The sequence below is a fragment of the Neolamprologus multifasciatus genome, unplaced genomic scaffold, assembly GCF_963576455.1.
Source record: "Neolamprologus multifasciatus unplaced genomic scaffold, fNeoMul1.2 chr16_unloc_1, whole genome shotgun sequence".
NCBI lineage: Eukaryota > Metazoa > Chordata > Actinopteri > Cichliformes > Cichlidae > Neolamprologus > Neolamprologus multifasciatus.
This window is the reverse complement of record NW_028181983.1, coordinates 16,880-30,960: the sequence shown is the minus strand read 5'-3', so window position 1 is coordinate 30,960 and position 14,081 is coordinate 16,880. Positions and strand designations below refer to the sequence as shown.

General features: G+C 37.7%; 2 protein-coding genes across 2 annotated transcripts; one reads left to right on the top strand and one right to left on the bottom strand.

Moving 5' to 3' along the window:
* Positions 1–4,550: 4,550 nt before the first annotated feature.
* On the top strand, positions 4,551–9,056 carry LOC146490378 (L-dopachrome tautomerase-like). Its single transcript, XM_085153260.1, has 8 exons — positions 4,551–5,543; positions 5,819–6,118; positions 6,436–6,536; positions 7,043–7,209; positions 7,343–7,522; positions 7,618–7,753; positions 7,852–8,053; positions 8,610–9,056. Exons 1-8 carry the CDS (start codon positions 5,258–5,260, stop codon positions 8,783–8,785), a joined length of 1,548 nt encoding a protein of 515 aa, XP_085009386.1. The 5' UTR covers positions 4,551–5,257; the 3' UTR covers positions 8,786–9,056.
* Positions 9,057–10,713: 1,657 nt separating this feature from the next.
* LOC146490377 (glypican-6-like) lies at positions 10,714–13,846 on the bottom strand. The gene is made up of 3 exons (XM_085153261.1): positions 13,579–13,846; positions 12,381–12,556; positions 10,714–11,653 (listed from the first exon to the last, which is right to left on the bottom strand). Exons 1-3 carry the CDS (start codon positions 13,650–13,652, stop codon positions 11,445–11,447), a joined length of 459 nt encoding a protein of 152 aa, XP_085009387.1. The 5' UTR covers positions 13,653–13,846; the 3' UTR covers positions 10,714–11,444.
* Positions 13,847–14,081: the final 235 nt, after the last annotated feature.

The following is a 14,081-nucleotide window of genomic DNA, read 5'->3' as shown; positions in this document are numbered from 1 at the left end:
GATTTAGCGGAAATTACACGACGCTGAATAACGCGTTTAACCCTTTTTCTTTGTGGTAAATGTTAGCCGCGCGCTAGCAGACATCTAATGCATTACGCCCATTTCTAGTCTTTTCAGTGGCTACAACTGCTTTCCGTGGTTCGTTACAAACGATCTGAGATATATGAAGTAGTAAGTGTATTTAATATCATACTAGGCAGATTTACCGCACTGCCATTTACTACCCGTGTTTGGCTATTGTCAGTACATCTCGCTCGTTGTAAACTTTCTTTAAGTATGTGTAACATTCGCAATTATATTGTTGATGGTAACGTGTATGATTCCAGCCTACCTGATGGGCACTTTTGACTTTTTGTAGTTCAGTTCACTGATTGACTATCCTGCAGTGCTGTTTTCCTGTATTCATCCCCTTTAATAAAGTGTCCTGTGTTACAGTAACAGTGAGTTGTGGATTTACTTAATGAATGCCTAAGTTGGGCTTTAACATGCCTTAGACATGTGTTTTGTATTTTTTTTATTGTTAAGTTATTCTCTGCCAATAGGTTTAGAAGACACAACTATGTAGAAACACATAACAGACCTGAACCAAAGAAGCAATGTGTACATGCAGGCAAAGACAAGTTTTGGAAGTATTTGTACAACACATGCCTCTGCAACAACTTCAGTGTTTCCTAGAATTGATTAGGAAACATTAACAGAGCTATTATCTGTTATGTGAGTCAAATTTCCCCAGATAGTCTTGGTTGACATCAGGTGACTGTGAAAGCCATGGTGTATGATCACGCCATTTTCATAATCAACTACTCAGTCTATTTGTCACAGGACAAACATAATCTCTCATAGCAACTTTGTAATGATTTTACAACTCTTTTACCTTTGACAAGTGAACCCTAAGATGGCAGCAAAGTGCAACAATGTCTCTCTGTGTAGGGGTCAAGAGTTCAGGGCATGCCTTTAATTTCTTGCCTGTCTGTAAATGACAGTGTCATGGCATGAATAATCCTTCAGATTTTACCAGTAGAAAAGTAAAACAATTACATTGTCTCATCAGGAGAACCTAAAAGACTCCTCTTATGGCTAGTCATTGCACATAATAATCACAGAAGAAAAGAAAGGAATTGATTTTTAATTGCGCTTAATTTCAGGAGACTTTCCAACCTGTTGGTTCAAAAGAGCCAAAAGAAAATCCTCATCGATGTTGGAGTAAAAACTAGATGCTTTTATTGGAATATACACTGATAATGCTTACTGTCCTGTCATTGTAAACCAGTCAAAATACATAAATAACACATTGTGATCATGCTGAAGATCACAGACGACAGTCCAGGCGTCAGGTGGAATAAAGGAGCTGGAAACATCACCTGATAAAGAGAAAAACAGACAACAGACTGAATGAATAAAAGAAGACTTCTTCATTGCACATTTTCCACCAATCACAAGCCTCTCCTTTCACTCTAGACTTTTGACCAATCACCGATCAGGATGAACTGCAATTAAACCAACAGGTTGGAAAGTCTCCTGAAATTAAGCGCAATTAAAAATCCATTCCTTTCTTTTCTTCTGAAAAAAAGAAATAGATGATGAATGATGCTCCGTAGATGAATGACCTTCTTTTAGATTCAAAATATGACCTGCACAGACCTACTCACTCAGCGTCTCACTTATTCGTGCTGTTTGTTGCCCAATGAAGTAATTATTCTAAAACATTGTCTTTATTGTGACTCTCTTTAGCAAACTTCTGTTTTCCTTTATTTGACTTTCTGTGCTTCCAACTCAATCAGCTGACCCAGGTTGTTCATGCTTACAGATAAACCAAACACATTTTGCTACAGCCTCTTCGAGCCATTCATTTCATTGGTGTCAAACTTCAAAACCGTTTCTTTCTCTGTTGCTCTCTGATCGCTGCAAACCAAATCCACGTCTCCACCTCTTTCCCTGAATTGTTATCAGAAGCAGGATGCTTCAACTATGACTCATGAGAAGTCCTGCACCACATCAAATCAATCTGCAGCTATCGCTCTGCATTCTTTACCAACACCCCCACTACCACCACCGAGGGATGTAAAGTCCTTCTAGAGCTCCACTCCTTATAACATTTATCTTTATACCCCATTATATGGATGATGCCATGTTAGGATTTACTTGCAAAAGACTCCTCCCATAAGTTTTCCTAATTTGCACACTATGTTTAACAAATTAATTAAATACATTTAACTTACTTACTTTTTAACGATGTTTTATTTTAGTCTTTTCTAACTCAAAATGACTTGTTTGTGTTCACTTCTGTTTTCCCCCCACATCTCTAATTTTGCTTGCTTAACCATTAAAACATGTTTTTCTTGTTAGTGTTTGATTGATCGTATCTTGTCTGTGATGCGATTTACACTTCTTTATTGGTTTGCGTGAGCTATCACGCCATTCAGTGGCAACAGATCTCATTTAGTACACATGGCAAGCCATGACTGTGATGAACCACAATCAAACGGCCTGTGAGTCTGCATCTGCATAAGTAGGTACACTTATTTACTGAAACTGACGTGAAATAATTTAAACAGAGAAATTCCAGGGAGTTCTGCTTCTTAATCCTTTTGAGTGCAGTGAACCTCACATGGCCTGTTGCATAAAGAAAGCAATGGTCACACATGACTTTTCTCATGGAGCCGCGATTACATTTGCTTTATAAATCTTGTGTTTATTTTTACTTCTGTTAAGCTATTTTCAATTCAGTTTTCAGTTCATTTTAGCACTGAATCATAACAACAGCTAAAGTTGTTAAGTTAAATATACTTTGACTTGGATACTTACTGACTTTTCTTTATGAATGCCTTCCCATTATGAAAAGGGGGGAATTGTATGACTGAGCTGCACTTAAAACTGGTTTTCTTCGTGTTCAAATTATGGCTATTTAAAATTTTGTCTTGGTTAATGGGTTTTGAGCACAGTCTATTATGTTATGATGAAAAATGCTAATGAAATAAAAGCATAGTTCCACATGTTATTCTTGTTGCATGTAACACAACCATGGGCTACCACTGGTACAGACCGTGGGCCTAACATTAAAAAGCCCTGTGTTATAGCACACAGTTTTTATCAATTTAATTTACATTTACTATTAATGATATCAGTAAAGGAAGTCTTCCCCAGTAGGGGAAAACTGCCTATTCATGACATTAATTAGTACATGTACATAGGCTCTCATCAGCCACATGGAAGGCCACTGCTGGAAGTAATAGTATGGGTCTGTTAAATTTAAGGATTAGTGGTTTCACTCAGAAAGTACTTCTAGTTGTTCTGCCTCTGAAACAGGCTGGGTAAAACAGATTTATTTCTTAAGGGCAGTGAGAAACAAACTATATCAAAACTCAAACCTACAAAGAGAAAGAACTCATACTTTTCAGTCACAAGTACAACCGTGTGTGTGGTTAGTGACTAATTCAATCTTCTTTAAGTGTTGAAAATAAACAAAGTTTATTAGTTTACTATTATTTGTTTTTCATTGTATCCCAGAAGACGGTGCAACCCATTCTTAAAACTCCAGGAGTTTCGTTGCACAATAACAATAAAGGGCTATTCTGTTCTATTTTATTCAGCACTGATTGCTAATAATACAATTTGTCACATGGAATCCAGTGAAATCTAAACAGCATCATTAACACCACTCTTTAAAAGTCTTTTGGACACAGTAGAGTTATTCAGCTATTATTAGAACAAGTTGTTCTGTCTTCAGATAGGACTTTCAAGGAACTATTGAAAAAAAACTGACCGCTACTGTTATGATAATATCTTGATCAGATTACCATCCCTTCTGACACAGTACACATCATGTAACTTCGCAAAAAAAAGTGTGCCACCGATTAAATACAGATATGATGATGATGGTGTGATGGTCTGGGGCTGCTTTAGTGCTTCAGGACTTGGAGGATTTGACTGAATCTTGAAGTTTGCTCTATATCAGACTATAATGAAGGAGAATGCTTGACCATGCCCCAAAGCTTGGGTTGGCCAGCAGAACAATGATCCAAAAGACACCAGCAAGTCCACCTCTGAATGGCTAAAAAAAACAACAACCCCAAAATGAATGCTTCGGAGTGGCCTAGTCAAAGTCTGGACTTGAATCAGAATGTGATGTTTTGGCATGGCCTTAAACAGACCGCTCATACCCAAAAGTCTGCAGTGTGCCTGAATTAAAACAATTTGGGGAAAAAGAGGGGGACAAAAGTCGTCCACAGCGATGTGAAATATGCATTGCCAGTTATCACAAATGCTTGATTGCAGTTGTTACTACTAAGGGTGGCACAACCAAGTATTACGTTTAGGCAGCAATTAATGTCCCTGCATTTTGATTGTAGGGTTTTCTGCCGTGTGTATTTAAAATATCATAGTTCTTCTGCCACTGGTTATGTGACTGATATCAAATATGCAACCCTGCAAAAGGATAAGTGGAAGTGAATGGATGGATATCAAACCTTTTCCAGTAGTTTCATGCTGTCATGTGCCATTATGCTCTTTATTTGTTAGGAATCACACAGACAGTGACACTGTATGGATAGTGTGTGAAAGATAAAAGAGTTCTTTGAAACAACATCGTAATACTTCTGCTGCTGTTCTTCCCGCAGATCACATGGATAACAAAAGACGTCAGCTGAGACCTCGGGTGAAAATGTGGAGGGCAAAAAGTTCAAAACCAACCTGTACTAACAAGCTCCAAAACTTTCAGAAAACGTCTGGCAGGATTAAAGTGATTAGTCTCTTATTTAGATTTACTAGGCATGCAGTCGGGGAACTGATTTGAAAACTATTTTTGTTCTATTTGGATAGCTGAATATGACTCAACCACAGCTAACAAATCAAAATCACAATGGAGTCCTTTGGTACAAAGTCTCTATACATTTTCTTAATAGTTCCTTCAGGCAGTTCCTTGGTTAATTCATCCGGATCTTAGTGTGGCTCACAGCTCTGCTGTCAGGTGATCATCACAAGACCAGTGGCTTAATCCTCCTCTACAAAAGCAAGAACAGAAATCAGAGGCTTTCTTAATGTGCATGAAGGCAACTGGAACACAATATGATTTAGCTGCAGGAGTTGTTTCTGTAGATATTAAACCTATCACTGAATCTAATTCAAAGATACACAGCAAGGAACCGTAGCAGAGTGAGATTCCACACTCTTCTGGGGTAACTAATTGAGCGTATTACAGCTGAGATTTGATCTACAAACTGATTTGTCACTGCTGACTGAAAGAAACAGGTGATATATCATGATTGCTCTGGGTCTTGGTCTTCTTTGTTTACTCTTTGGCCCTGACCTGTCAGAGGCTCAGTTTCCTCGCGTGTGCTGCACAGTGGAGGGGATTTTGTCCAAGCAGTGCTGCCCTGCTCTCAGCTCAGACCCTGCCAATGTGTGTGGCTCACTATTGGGAAGAGGAAGCTGCACTGCTGTTCGAGTTGACACCAAACCCTGGGGAGGACCGTACAGACTAAGGAATGTTGATGACAGAGAGAGGTGGCCGACCAAATTCTTTAATCAGACTTGCAGATGTACTGGTGGGTGCTGACCAGCTTATTTAGTTAATAAGAAAAGTTAAATCCGTAAATGATTGAAGTAGACTTAGATTTAACTAGGTAAAGGGTTGTGTTAAACCTTGTCTGTTGTCTGCTTTTTATTTAATGAGGCCTTCTGCTGAGATTCTTAGCAGTAGTAACAGTTTTTATCTTTTGCATTTAAACTGCATTTTTAGGTTTTATTATTTTGTTGTACAGTGTTTTGTGACTACATGTTTGTGCACAATTTGACAATTAATTTGCTCTTTATGTTGCAGGTAACTTTGCGGGTTATGATTGCGGCCAGTGCAAGTTTGGCTGGACCGGACCAAACTGTGACCAGAGGAAAGCTCCCATTGTGCGGAAGGATATCCACTCCTTGACCCCTGAAGAGCTCCAAGAGTTCCTGGACGCTCTGGAACTGGCCAAGAGCAGCATCCACCCAGACTACGTCATCGCCACTCAGCACTGGCTCGGACTCCTCGGACCAAATGGAACCGAGCCACAGATTGCCAACATCTCCGTTTATGACTTCTTTGTCTGGCAGCATTACTACTCTGTTAGAGACACTCTTCTTGGTAAACCATCATGGTCATATTTACACAAAACCACTACAACCATTAAATGTGTGGTTTTTTTTTTTTCAGGAATATAACAATAATAGAAATATGTGTTAGAATTGATCAATTCCAAATATAGACCTTTTTTACTGTAACTACAAAAATTCTGTAACATATAAACTGATAAGAGGAATGCTTTTACTTAACTTTTTGTTTTACGTTGTCATATGTTTGTTATCAAATTCATATTTTTAGGCATTAGATATAGGGTTTATTAAGCTCAGAACTGTTGTGATACTAAAGAGGAGCTAATGAAACAATTCATTTTCCTCCAGGTCCAGGTCGTCCCTTCAAAGCCATTGATTTCTCACACAAAGGGCCAGCATTCATTACTTGGCACAGGTATCACCTCCTGAGTTTGGAAAGGGAACTCCAGGTATTTGGAATTTGTATTATTTTTGTATTTTTTAAACATCTCTTAAAATATTATATTTTCATTTTTTGTGGTGGAGAGTAGAGGAGTGTATCCTTTGCACAACAATTTGCATTTTTTTTTTTAAATTTGGGCTCATCAGATTTTTAAATTGCGTGCACAATTCTTGTTTAAATTCACTGATGAAACATAAATGACCTGTCAAAGGAACATCTGTTTAAAGCTCAGATTAATGCATGTTATATTCAATAAGCTTACTGATGACTAACATTTTGGTGAAAAATTGACAGACAAATCATTCTTGCAATATTTCCCAAAGACATTTTAAACTTCTTATGCATTAAAAAAAAGACAGACTTAAACAATAAAAAAAATGGTATACCTAAAAATTATATATATAAAATATAAACGAGAGAGAGTTGGCCCTATAAAACATTCATAAAGAGCCATGTTGCTGATTTAGCAATACTTTTTCATAGACACACAGAGTGTTTCTTTTTCTTCTGCAGAGACTTACTGGCAATGAGAATTTTGCAATCCCATATTGGAACTTTGCCACAGGGCAGAGTGAGTGTGATGTGTGTACTGACACTCTGCTGGGAGGCAGAAACCCAGACAACCCCTTCCTCATCAGTAACCAGTCCAGGTTCTCCAGATGGGGGGTGGTGTGTAACAGGTCAGCAGAAAATACTGATTGGAGGGAAACAATTGTCAGTAATTGTATTAAAAATGTGTAACACTTAACGAATGTTCATGGTACATGTTGGTGAAACATTTAAATTCTTAACGTGCATCTAATTTATTTCCAGTCTCGACGACTACAATCGTCTCGTGACCCTTTGTAATGGAACCAGTGAAGGTTTCATACAGAGAGGAATGATCCGGCAAGGCAACAGGACTCTGCCTACAATGACTGACGTCAGAAGCTGTCTTGGAATTCGGGACTTTGACAGCCCTCCCTATTTCACCAACTCCTCCTTTAGCTTTAGGTAAAAGTGGAGTGTTCACCATTGTTAATGATGTTAAATATATACCACCTTTTTCACAGAACAAATGAATTAATGCTGTTGTTTGTACCTCACAGAAATGCTCTCGAAGGGTACGACAAACCAGATGGAGAACTGGACGAAACCGTTGACAACCTTCACAATCTTGTCCACTCACTGCTCAATGGAACCAGCTCGTTGGCTCACTCTGCAGCCAATGACCCCATCTTTCTGGTGAAAACCTAATTCAATGGTTTCCTCTGATAAAAAAATCTCTGACACACTTTGTTTTAATTTTAATAAAAATGAAATTTGTCATTTGTACCTTGCAGGTGCTCCATGCTTTCACTGATGCCATTTTTGATGAATGGATGAGAAGGTTTGTTCCATCCAACGCCACTTTCCCAGATGAGATGGCCCCCATTGGACACAACAGAGACTACAACATGGTTCCCTTCTTCCCTTCCATTACCAATGAGGACGTGTATCTTCCATCTGAACAGCTGGGATATTCTTATGCCATTTCCCTGGATGGTGAGCAAATAGTGAAAGAATAACTTTGATCGGTGGGACAGGTGGACATTTTTGGAAAATTGATGTAATTTTTTACTGGTGAGAGTAAAGATTGATTTCACTCAAGTGTGTACAGTGTGCATGAAGCAAAGAGTTAGCCTGGGTTGCATGAAGAGTAGACATACCTAACCCATACAATTATTAAAGAAAAAAAATAAACAGAATTTTCTAAATTAGACTGCCAACATAATCTGTTCAAGACCAAAGTCTGAAAATGACAGATTATGGTTTTAATGGATAGTTTTTTGGCAAAATTTCTCAATTATATATACGCCACAGACACGTGTGGCCTTTCAGTGAATACTAATAAAAACAGGGCAACATTGGCATGTTTCAAAACAAATATCAACTCACTGCCGACCACTTTAAAATCCATGGCGCTGGCTCATCAACATAAAAAAACCCCTCTTTTTGCTATGTTGGAATAAATATCTTCTTATTTACAGATTTCATTCATATTCAATGAACCTGCAACTGCAAAGGTTTCAGCAATCCATCTCCTGTTTCATCTATACAGATGCAGATGAAGGACCGGCTGTTTTTGTGCTGGGCTCCACTCTCGGAGGAATCTTCATCGGTCTCCTGGTACTTCTCCTTATCTTTGTGCTCTACCTGCGTCAGCGGAGAAACAGAGGCTTTGAACCTTTGATAAAAGCAGATTTCACAAATAGAAAGTACACAGAAGAAGCCTAGATTTCACCTGTTGTTCTGAAATGCGCTTGAGTGCTCATACATACCTCATAGTAATGGAGCACCCTGTCTGCTGTCACGACTGTGAAGAAGAGCAGAATAATAATCTTGTCTTTGAATAGCATGCTGTGTTTTAGCTGTTGCATCTAATTTCATGTTAGCAAATGAATCACACGATTGTTCTACCAAGTACCTCGCACTCTTAAATCAGTCTTTAATTAAATGCATTTCTACTTTAACCAGTTTTAACCTGATTTACCATCTCAATCATTAATATATATAAAAACATATATGATTACAAATTGTTTTTGGGTTTTTTTTAAATAAGAATTTATTCTCAAGAACAGCAATAAAACAAAAATGCAATCATCTTAATTGCACCAAAAACAGTAAGGCATATTTGCTCAACTAGTTCTTCAAACCTCAGTTGAAATTATTTTAAAACCCCATAGAAACCTTTCCTCATTAGTTTTGAAATCAAACAGCAATGCATTAATTCTGAAAAAACAACAAAGAGATAACAAAAACCCAAACTGAGCATTTTTGTGAGTCATAATTTGTCTGACCATACATCCCATTTTCAATATTTATTGCAAAAATATTAACAATTCAGTGATACAAACAATAAAAGGGCATCTTATGAGATCAAAATTTAGAGTAATGGGTCATTTTAAATGAAACTTTGACATATTCCTCTGTATTCTTGAAATAAATGTGGGTTAAAAAAAAGTGACTCGTATGAAATAAGAAAAAGCTAAACAAATATTCAGTGATACGCCGCAAAGGACTTAATACAGGCTAATTCCTTGGAAATGTAAGCTTAGCAGGCCTGTTGGTTATGAACCTGTCGGGCTCTCAGAGAACAGTGGACGTACATACAGGCTGGTTTTGTCCGCCCCCCTCAGCACGGCCAGGCCTCTCACATTCTCCGTAAGTACGCTCTAGTGAGGAGCTTCACTGAAGCATTCAGCTCTGTCCAGTCTCCACAGATTCTCATTTCACAGGTGGACTGTGGCCGGCTTCAAGCCCGTCTGTGCTGCAGACGCAACCATTCAAGCTTCCAGATAAATTAGAGACCCTTTCTTTACATTTCCAGTAACCACTATGTGCTGTTGCTGCTTCTTCTCCTAATATTTCCATAACCTTTTGCAACTATTATATAGAGATGAATTTATATATATATATATATAATTTTCTTTCTTTTTTTAAATTTGTAATTTCACTTGTTAATACTGTCAAAAAGTATTTTAGTTTTGGTGCCTACAGTGTTCATTTACACACAGAATATGCTTTGGTTATGAACCTTAAAAAATAGGAGGAAAAACAACATTACAGTATTAATGAATCATCTCAAAATCCTGTCATATTTCTAGAGTATTTTTTAAAAATGCTTAAAAGCCCCAGTTACTGTAAATTAACATCGAGGTTACAGCAGCCCAAGAACTGATAGTAATCGTCTTCGAGTGCAAAATTTACACAGTAAAGAAGATAATCCTGCTTCTCAGTGACTTCACATGACCTCCTCTGTGCTGTGAGAAGAACACTTGTATGCAGCACTTAAACACCTCTTTGTATTTGATTAGTTTTAGGCACTATTCCTTTACTGACAAGTTTGCATTTTTTACATTTTAGTGGTTGCATGAGACCCATTGTGCAACCCTTAACTTACTAATTATATTATCAATCACAATAATTTGACACGGTATAAATGATATTTATACCAGGACAGCACACCACAACGCTGCAGAGGCAGCATCTACCTTGACAGCATAACCCATATATTAGCGGCACTTCCTCTAAATGTGAGTAACTGCTCCATAATAAATCTTCCAGGCTATCTACTCTTGAAGCCTAAGGATCCAGTTTGATATGAGAATATTTTTGCACTAATGAATTTGCTGCCAAGGCAAATTAGTATATAAAATGTCAATCGTAACCATACATGTGACTTTAAGCACAATGCAGCTGCTGAAAGGTTTTTTAAGAGAATAGCTAAAAGCTATGCAGATGCATAACCAACCCATGACATAGTTTAACTACAATCTTGCCATATGACACAGTTAAAATGATTGTGAAACACAATTTAGAAGCTGCATTTGATCTAAAAATAAACATGACAGCATTACGCTTCTCATCAGAAATGAATAATTGGCACATAAGTTCATGACAATGGAATAAGGTGTCAGTTAAAACCACATGTTCCATTCAGATCAAATCAAAGGATCCTTTGCTTTAAAAAAAATAACACGTGTATAAAATGACCACATTCTCAACATTTTTTCCAACACACAATAAACTATTTTTTTTGCAATAAAAAAAAAAATCAAAACAATCAAAGTGCGTGTTATATTTTTCCACATTAAGACCTACAATAATACCTTTACTAAAATCTCAGAAGCAGAGTTAGTAGGGGTGGCATCGCTGTTAGATGGTGAAGTGATGCCAAAACATATCAAGTCTAAGGTGGCACTGCACAATCTTTGGGAAAGTGGGAACTCATGATGCTTGACTGCTCTCTTTTTCAGAGCAGACTCTTCTTGCCTTGAAGCTGGCAGTCTGAATGCTGTCTGCTCCAATCTGCCTGAATACAAAAAACTGCAAAAAAAGGGAAAAAAAGGAAAAAAAAACCCCTGCTGTCCATGTTTAGCCTGTTCCTCTAGCATTATCTCCACTGTCGCTGAAGTGCCAAGGCTGAAAGGGCCAGCATGGTTGGCAGTGCTACAGACGGTGCACAGAGCGGGGCAGAGTTATCCACAGGCCCGCTCCGGTCAGCTCTCACCACGGGGATTTCAGTCGCAGCCGTACCGTCCATGTATGTGGGGCAGACCTCTGTGCAGCCGCTGCCACTGCCCGAGCCACTGCCTTCATCGCCTGCAATACCGTAACACAAGCCAGAATGAGCACAGCACTGCAATAGCAGTGTAACATTGCTCAAACTCTCCAGCAGACACTGTGGAACTTTCTCATGTATAAATTAAAGGGTTTAAATATCACATGATTATCACCCACCTGGTGGGAAATGTGTCATTCTCTGTTTTCCTTTAGTCTCTTAAATTGTCTTAATTTTACGGTCAGCACATTGTATCATAAACTCAGTGTTGTTCAGATATGCTAATATATACACACTACAAACATGCTCAACGGTAAATAATAAATAGACACTGCCTGGTTAGCACAGTCAAGCATTCAGCTTCAAATATATTTCTCATCAACTTATGGGAGACTTAAAACAATTCTTAAATTAGACTCAATGCTAAACTTTTATTCATCAAGTAGACATTAAGTAAAAATCTGCAAAGATGTTTAAAAAATGTGTCTCCCTATTTCTACTGCCCCCAAGTGGCTAAAATGAACTTAACAGTGAGTATTTATTTGTGTCTCAAAATTTCATAAACCTGGCAGAAGATACGTTTTTTTGTTTTTGTTTATTATTATTATTATCATTATTATTATTATTATGCAATTTTTGTTATTTGCACCTTTAGTTCTGCTTGCAGTGTTACTGACGTTGATCACCTTTTCCTTAGGGTTAGGCAGACAGCTTATTAGTAGTGAGTTGTTCTATTTGTGTGTATGACAGAAGTGGCAAAGGGCTTACTTGAGTCTTGAAAGTAGATATCATTGCCATTGTAGGCATTTTTCAGCTTGTTAGTCATCACCCTCAGAGCCATGATCTGCTGACGGATGAGTGTGTCTGGGCGTGTGATGTCAACACCCACTTCAGGGTTATTCACCTGGTTGGTAAGGCCATCCTTTTGGACCTCAGGAAAGTACCTTGATGGAAAAGAAAAGAAAAAACAACAGCTTTCATTGATACTGTTTTGTTGCTAAACAAAGAAAACCTTTACTTTGTTTAGTTGTTATAGACTGCTTTCTCTGAAATCTCATCAGAAGCATTCACTCAACAAAAACAGAGACAGGCTAAACATGGTCAAATTCCATAAATGTTTTGAGTCATGGGTCCAGTACAGCACTTGGGAATTGCTCTTTGAGGTAACAACAATGTTGGAAAAATGAACATTTGACCCAGTCGTGTAGGGTAACGTTCTGACATTCTTTTGACATATTTCTCTCGGGAAAACGTGTCAGCTGAATGCACTCCTGCTCGATAAATAAGCGGCAGGTCGTCATGTGATGAAATTCCACAGATCATCTGACACAGCAGCAATTGTTCTCCATAAGTCCAGATCACTCTGGAAAATACACACGTCTGAAATTTTGCTGAGGTGAAAGAGGCAAAATTTCACTTCTTTAATTGATGTTGTTTTTTCTACCACTGAAAATAGCATTGAATATCAATTAAAACAATTAAAGAAGTTTAAAATATTCAAAATCATATAGTTGATATAATGATTAAAAGCAAAAATTTATTTCTCAGTTAGATCAGTAATGGCCGGGGAATCTGGAGCCCTAATGCAAATGTTAGCTTTTTAAAATGAAACCAAAATAACAGATGGATCTAGATGCTGGTTGAACATTTAAAAACAAAAGAAGAAGAAAAAGAAAAATACAATTTCACAAATATGCCACCAAATTTAAAACGCATGGAAGCAGATGATATTTTACACGAGATGAATTAAAACCACATAGAAAAGTTTTTTTTATAATGTATAAGACAACAGCTTACTTTTAGTTCAAATCAAAACGCATGCTAAGCTCTTGCAGAGCAGGTGAAAGCACATAATCTGATTCTTAATTCTAGGCTTAGACTTCTTAATATGAAGCAGGTTGAACAGACTTTGGACTTCTACCCTTTTGTGTTAGCTGGCATTAGCTTCGGGCTCTGTTGCCCTTACCTGCCCTTGGTGTGTCCGTTCCAGCACTCCTCTTCGCTGGCATTTCCAGCGGTCACTCTGTCTTCTACACACATCGCCTCAGGCAGGTTGGACCAAAATTTCTTGAAGTCCTTTAGTTTCTCTTTTATGTCAACCACCTACACAAGGACAGGGGTCATTGTGAGATAGGAATAAAGCCTCCTGTATAAGTACATGAAGTCTGACTTCCAATCAAGAATGATACATATCATAAATACAGTTTCAGGGATGTTATTGATGTTTTTATATGCTTACAATGTAACATTAATACAAAAAAAATCAGTATCAGTTCAGTTCCTCACATCACAGCCCCAAATATTAAACAAAATACGAGTCCAGCAGTACCTACAAGAATAGATGGTCATAAATATTTACTGAATTACATTTTTATTGCACATTAATATGGCGTTTATTAGCAGCTATAAGCTATTCATTATGTTTCAAAACAGTCTTTTTGTATCTAAAAACTCTGCACAGTTAATGTA

Excerpts from the sequence above, each read along its gene's own strand:
- LOC146490378 (XM_085153260.1), top strand. The coding sequence starts at position 5,258 with ATGATTGCTCTGGGTCTTGGTCTTCTTTGTTTACTCTTTGGCCCTGAC. Across the intron at positions 6,537-7,042 it reads GTTTGGAAAGGGAACTCCAG|AGACTTACTGGCAATGAGAA; the intron begins GTATTTGGAATT and ends TTTCTTCTGCAG. Across the intron at positions 7,210-7,342 it reads TGGGGGGTGGTGTGTAACAG|TCTCGACGACTACAATCGTC; the intron begins GTCAGCAGAAAA and ends ATTTATTTCCAG.
- LOC146490377 (XM_085153261.1), bottom strand. The coding sequence starts at position 13,652 with ATGTGTGTAGAAGACAGAGTGACCGCTGGAAATGCCAGCGAAGAGGAG. Across the intron at positions 12,557-13,578 it reads AACGGACACACCAAGGGCAG|GTACTTTCCTGAGGTCCAAA; the intron begins GTAAGGGCAACA and ends TTTTCCATCAAG. Across the intron at positions 11,654-12,380 it reads TATCTACTTTCAAGACTCAA|GCGATGAAGGCAGTGGCTCG; the intron begins GTAAGCCCTTTG and ends ACGGTATTGCAG.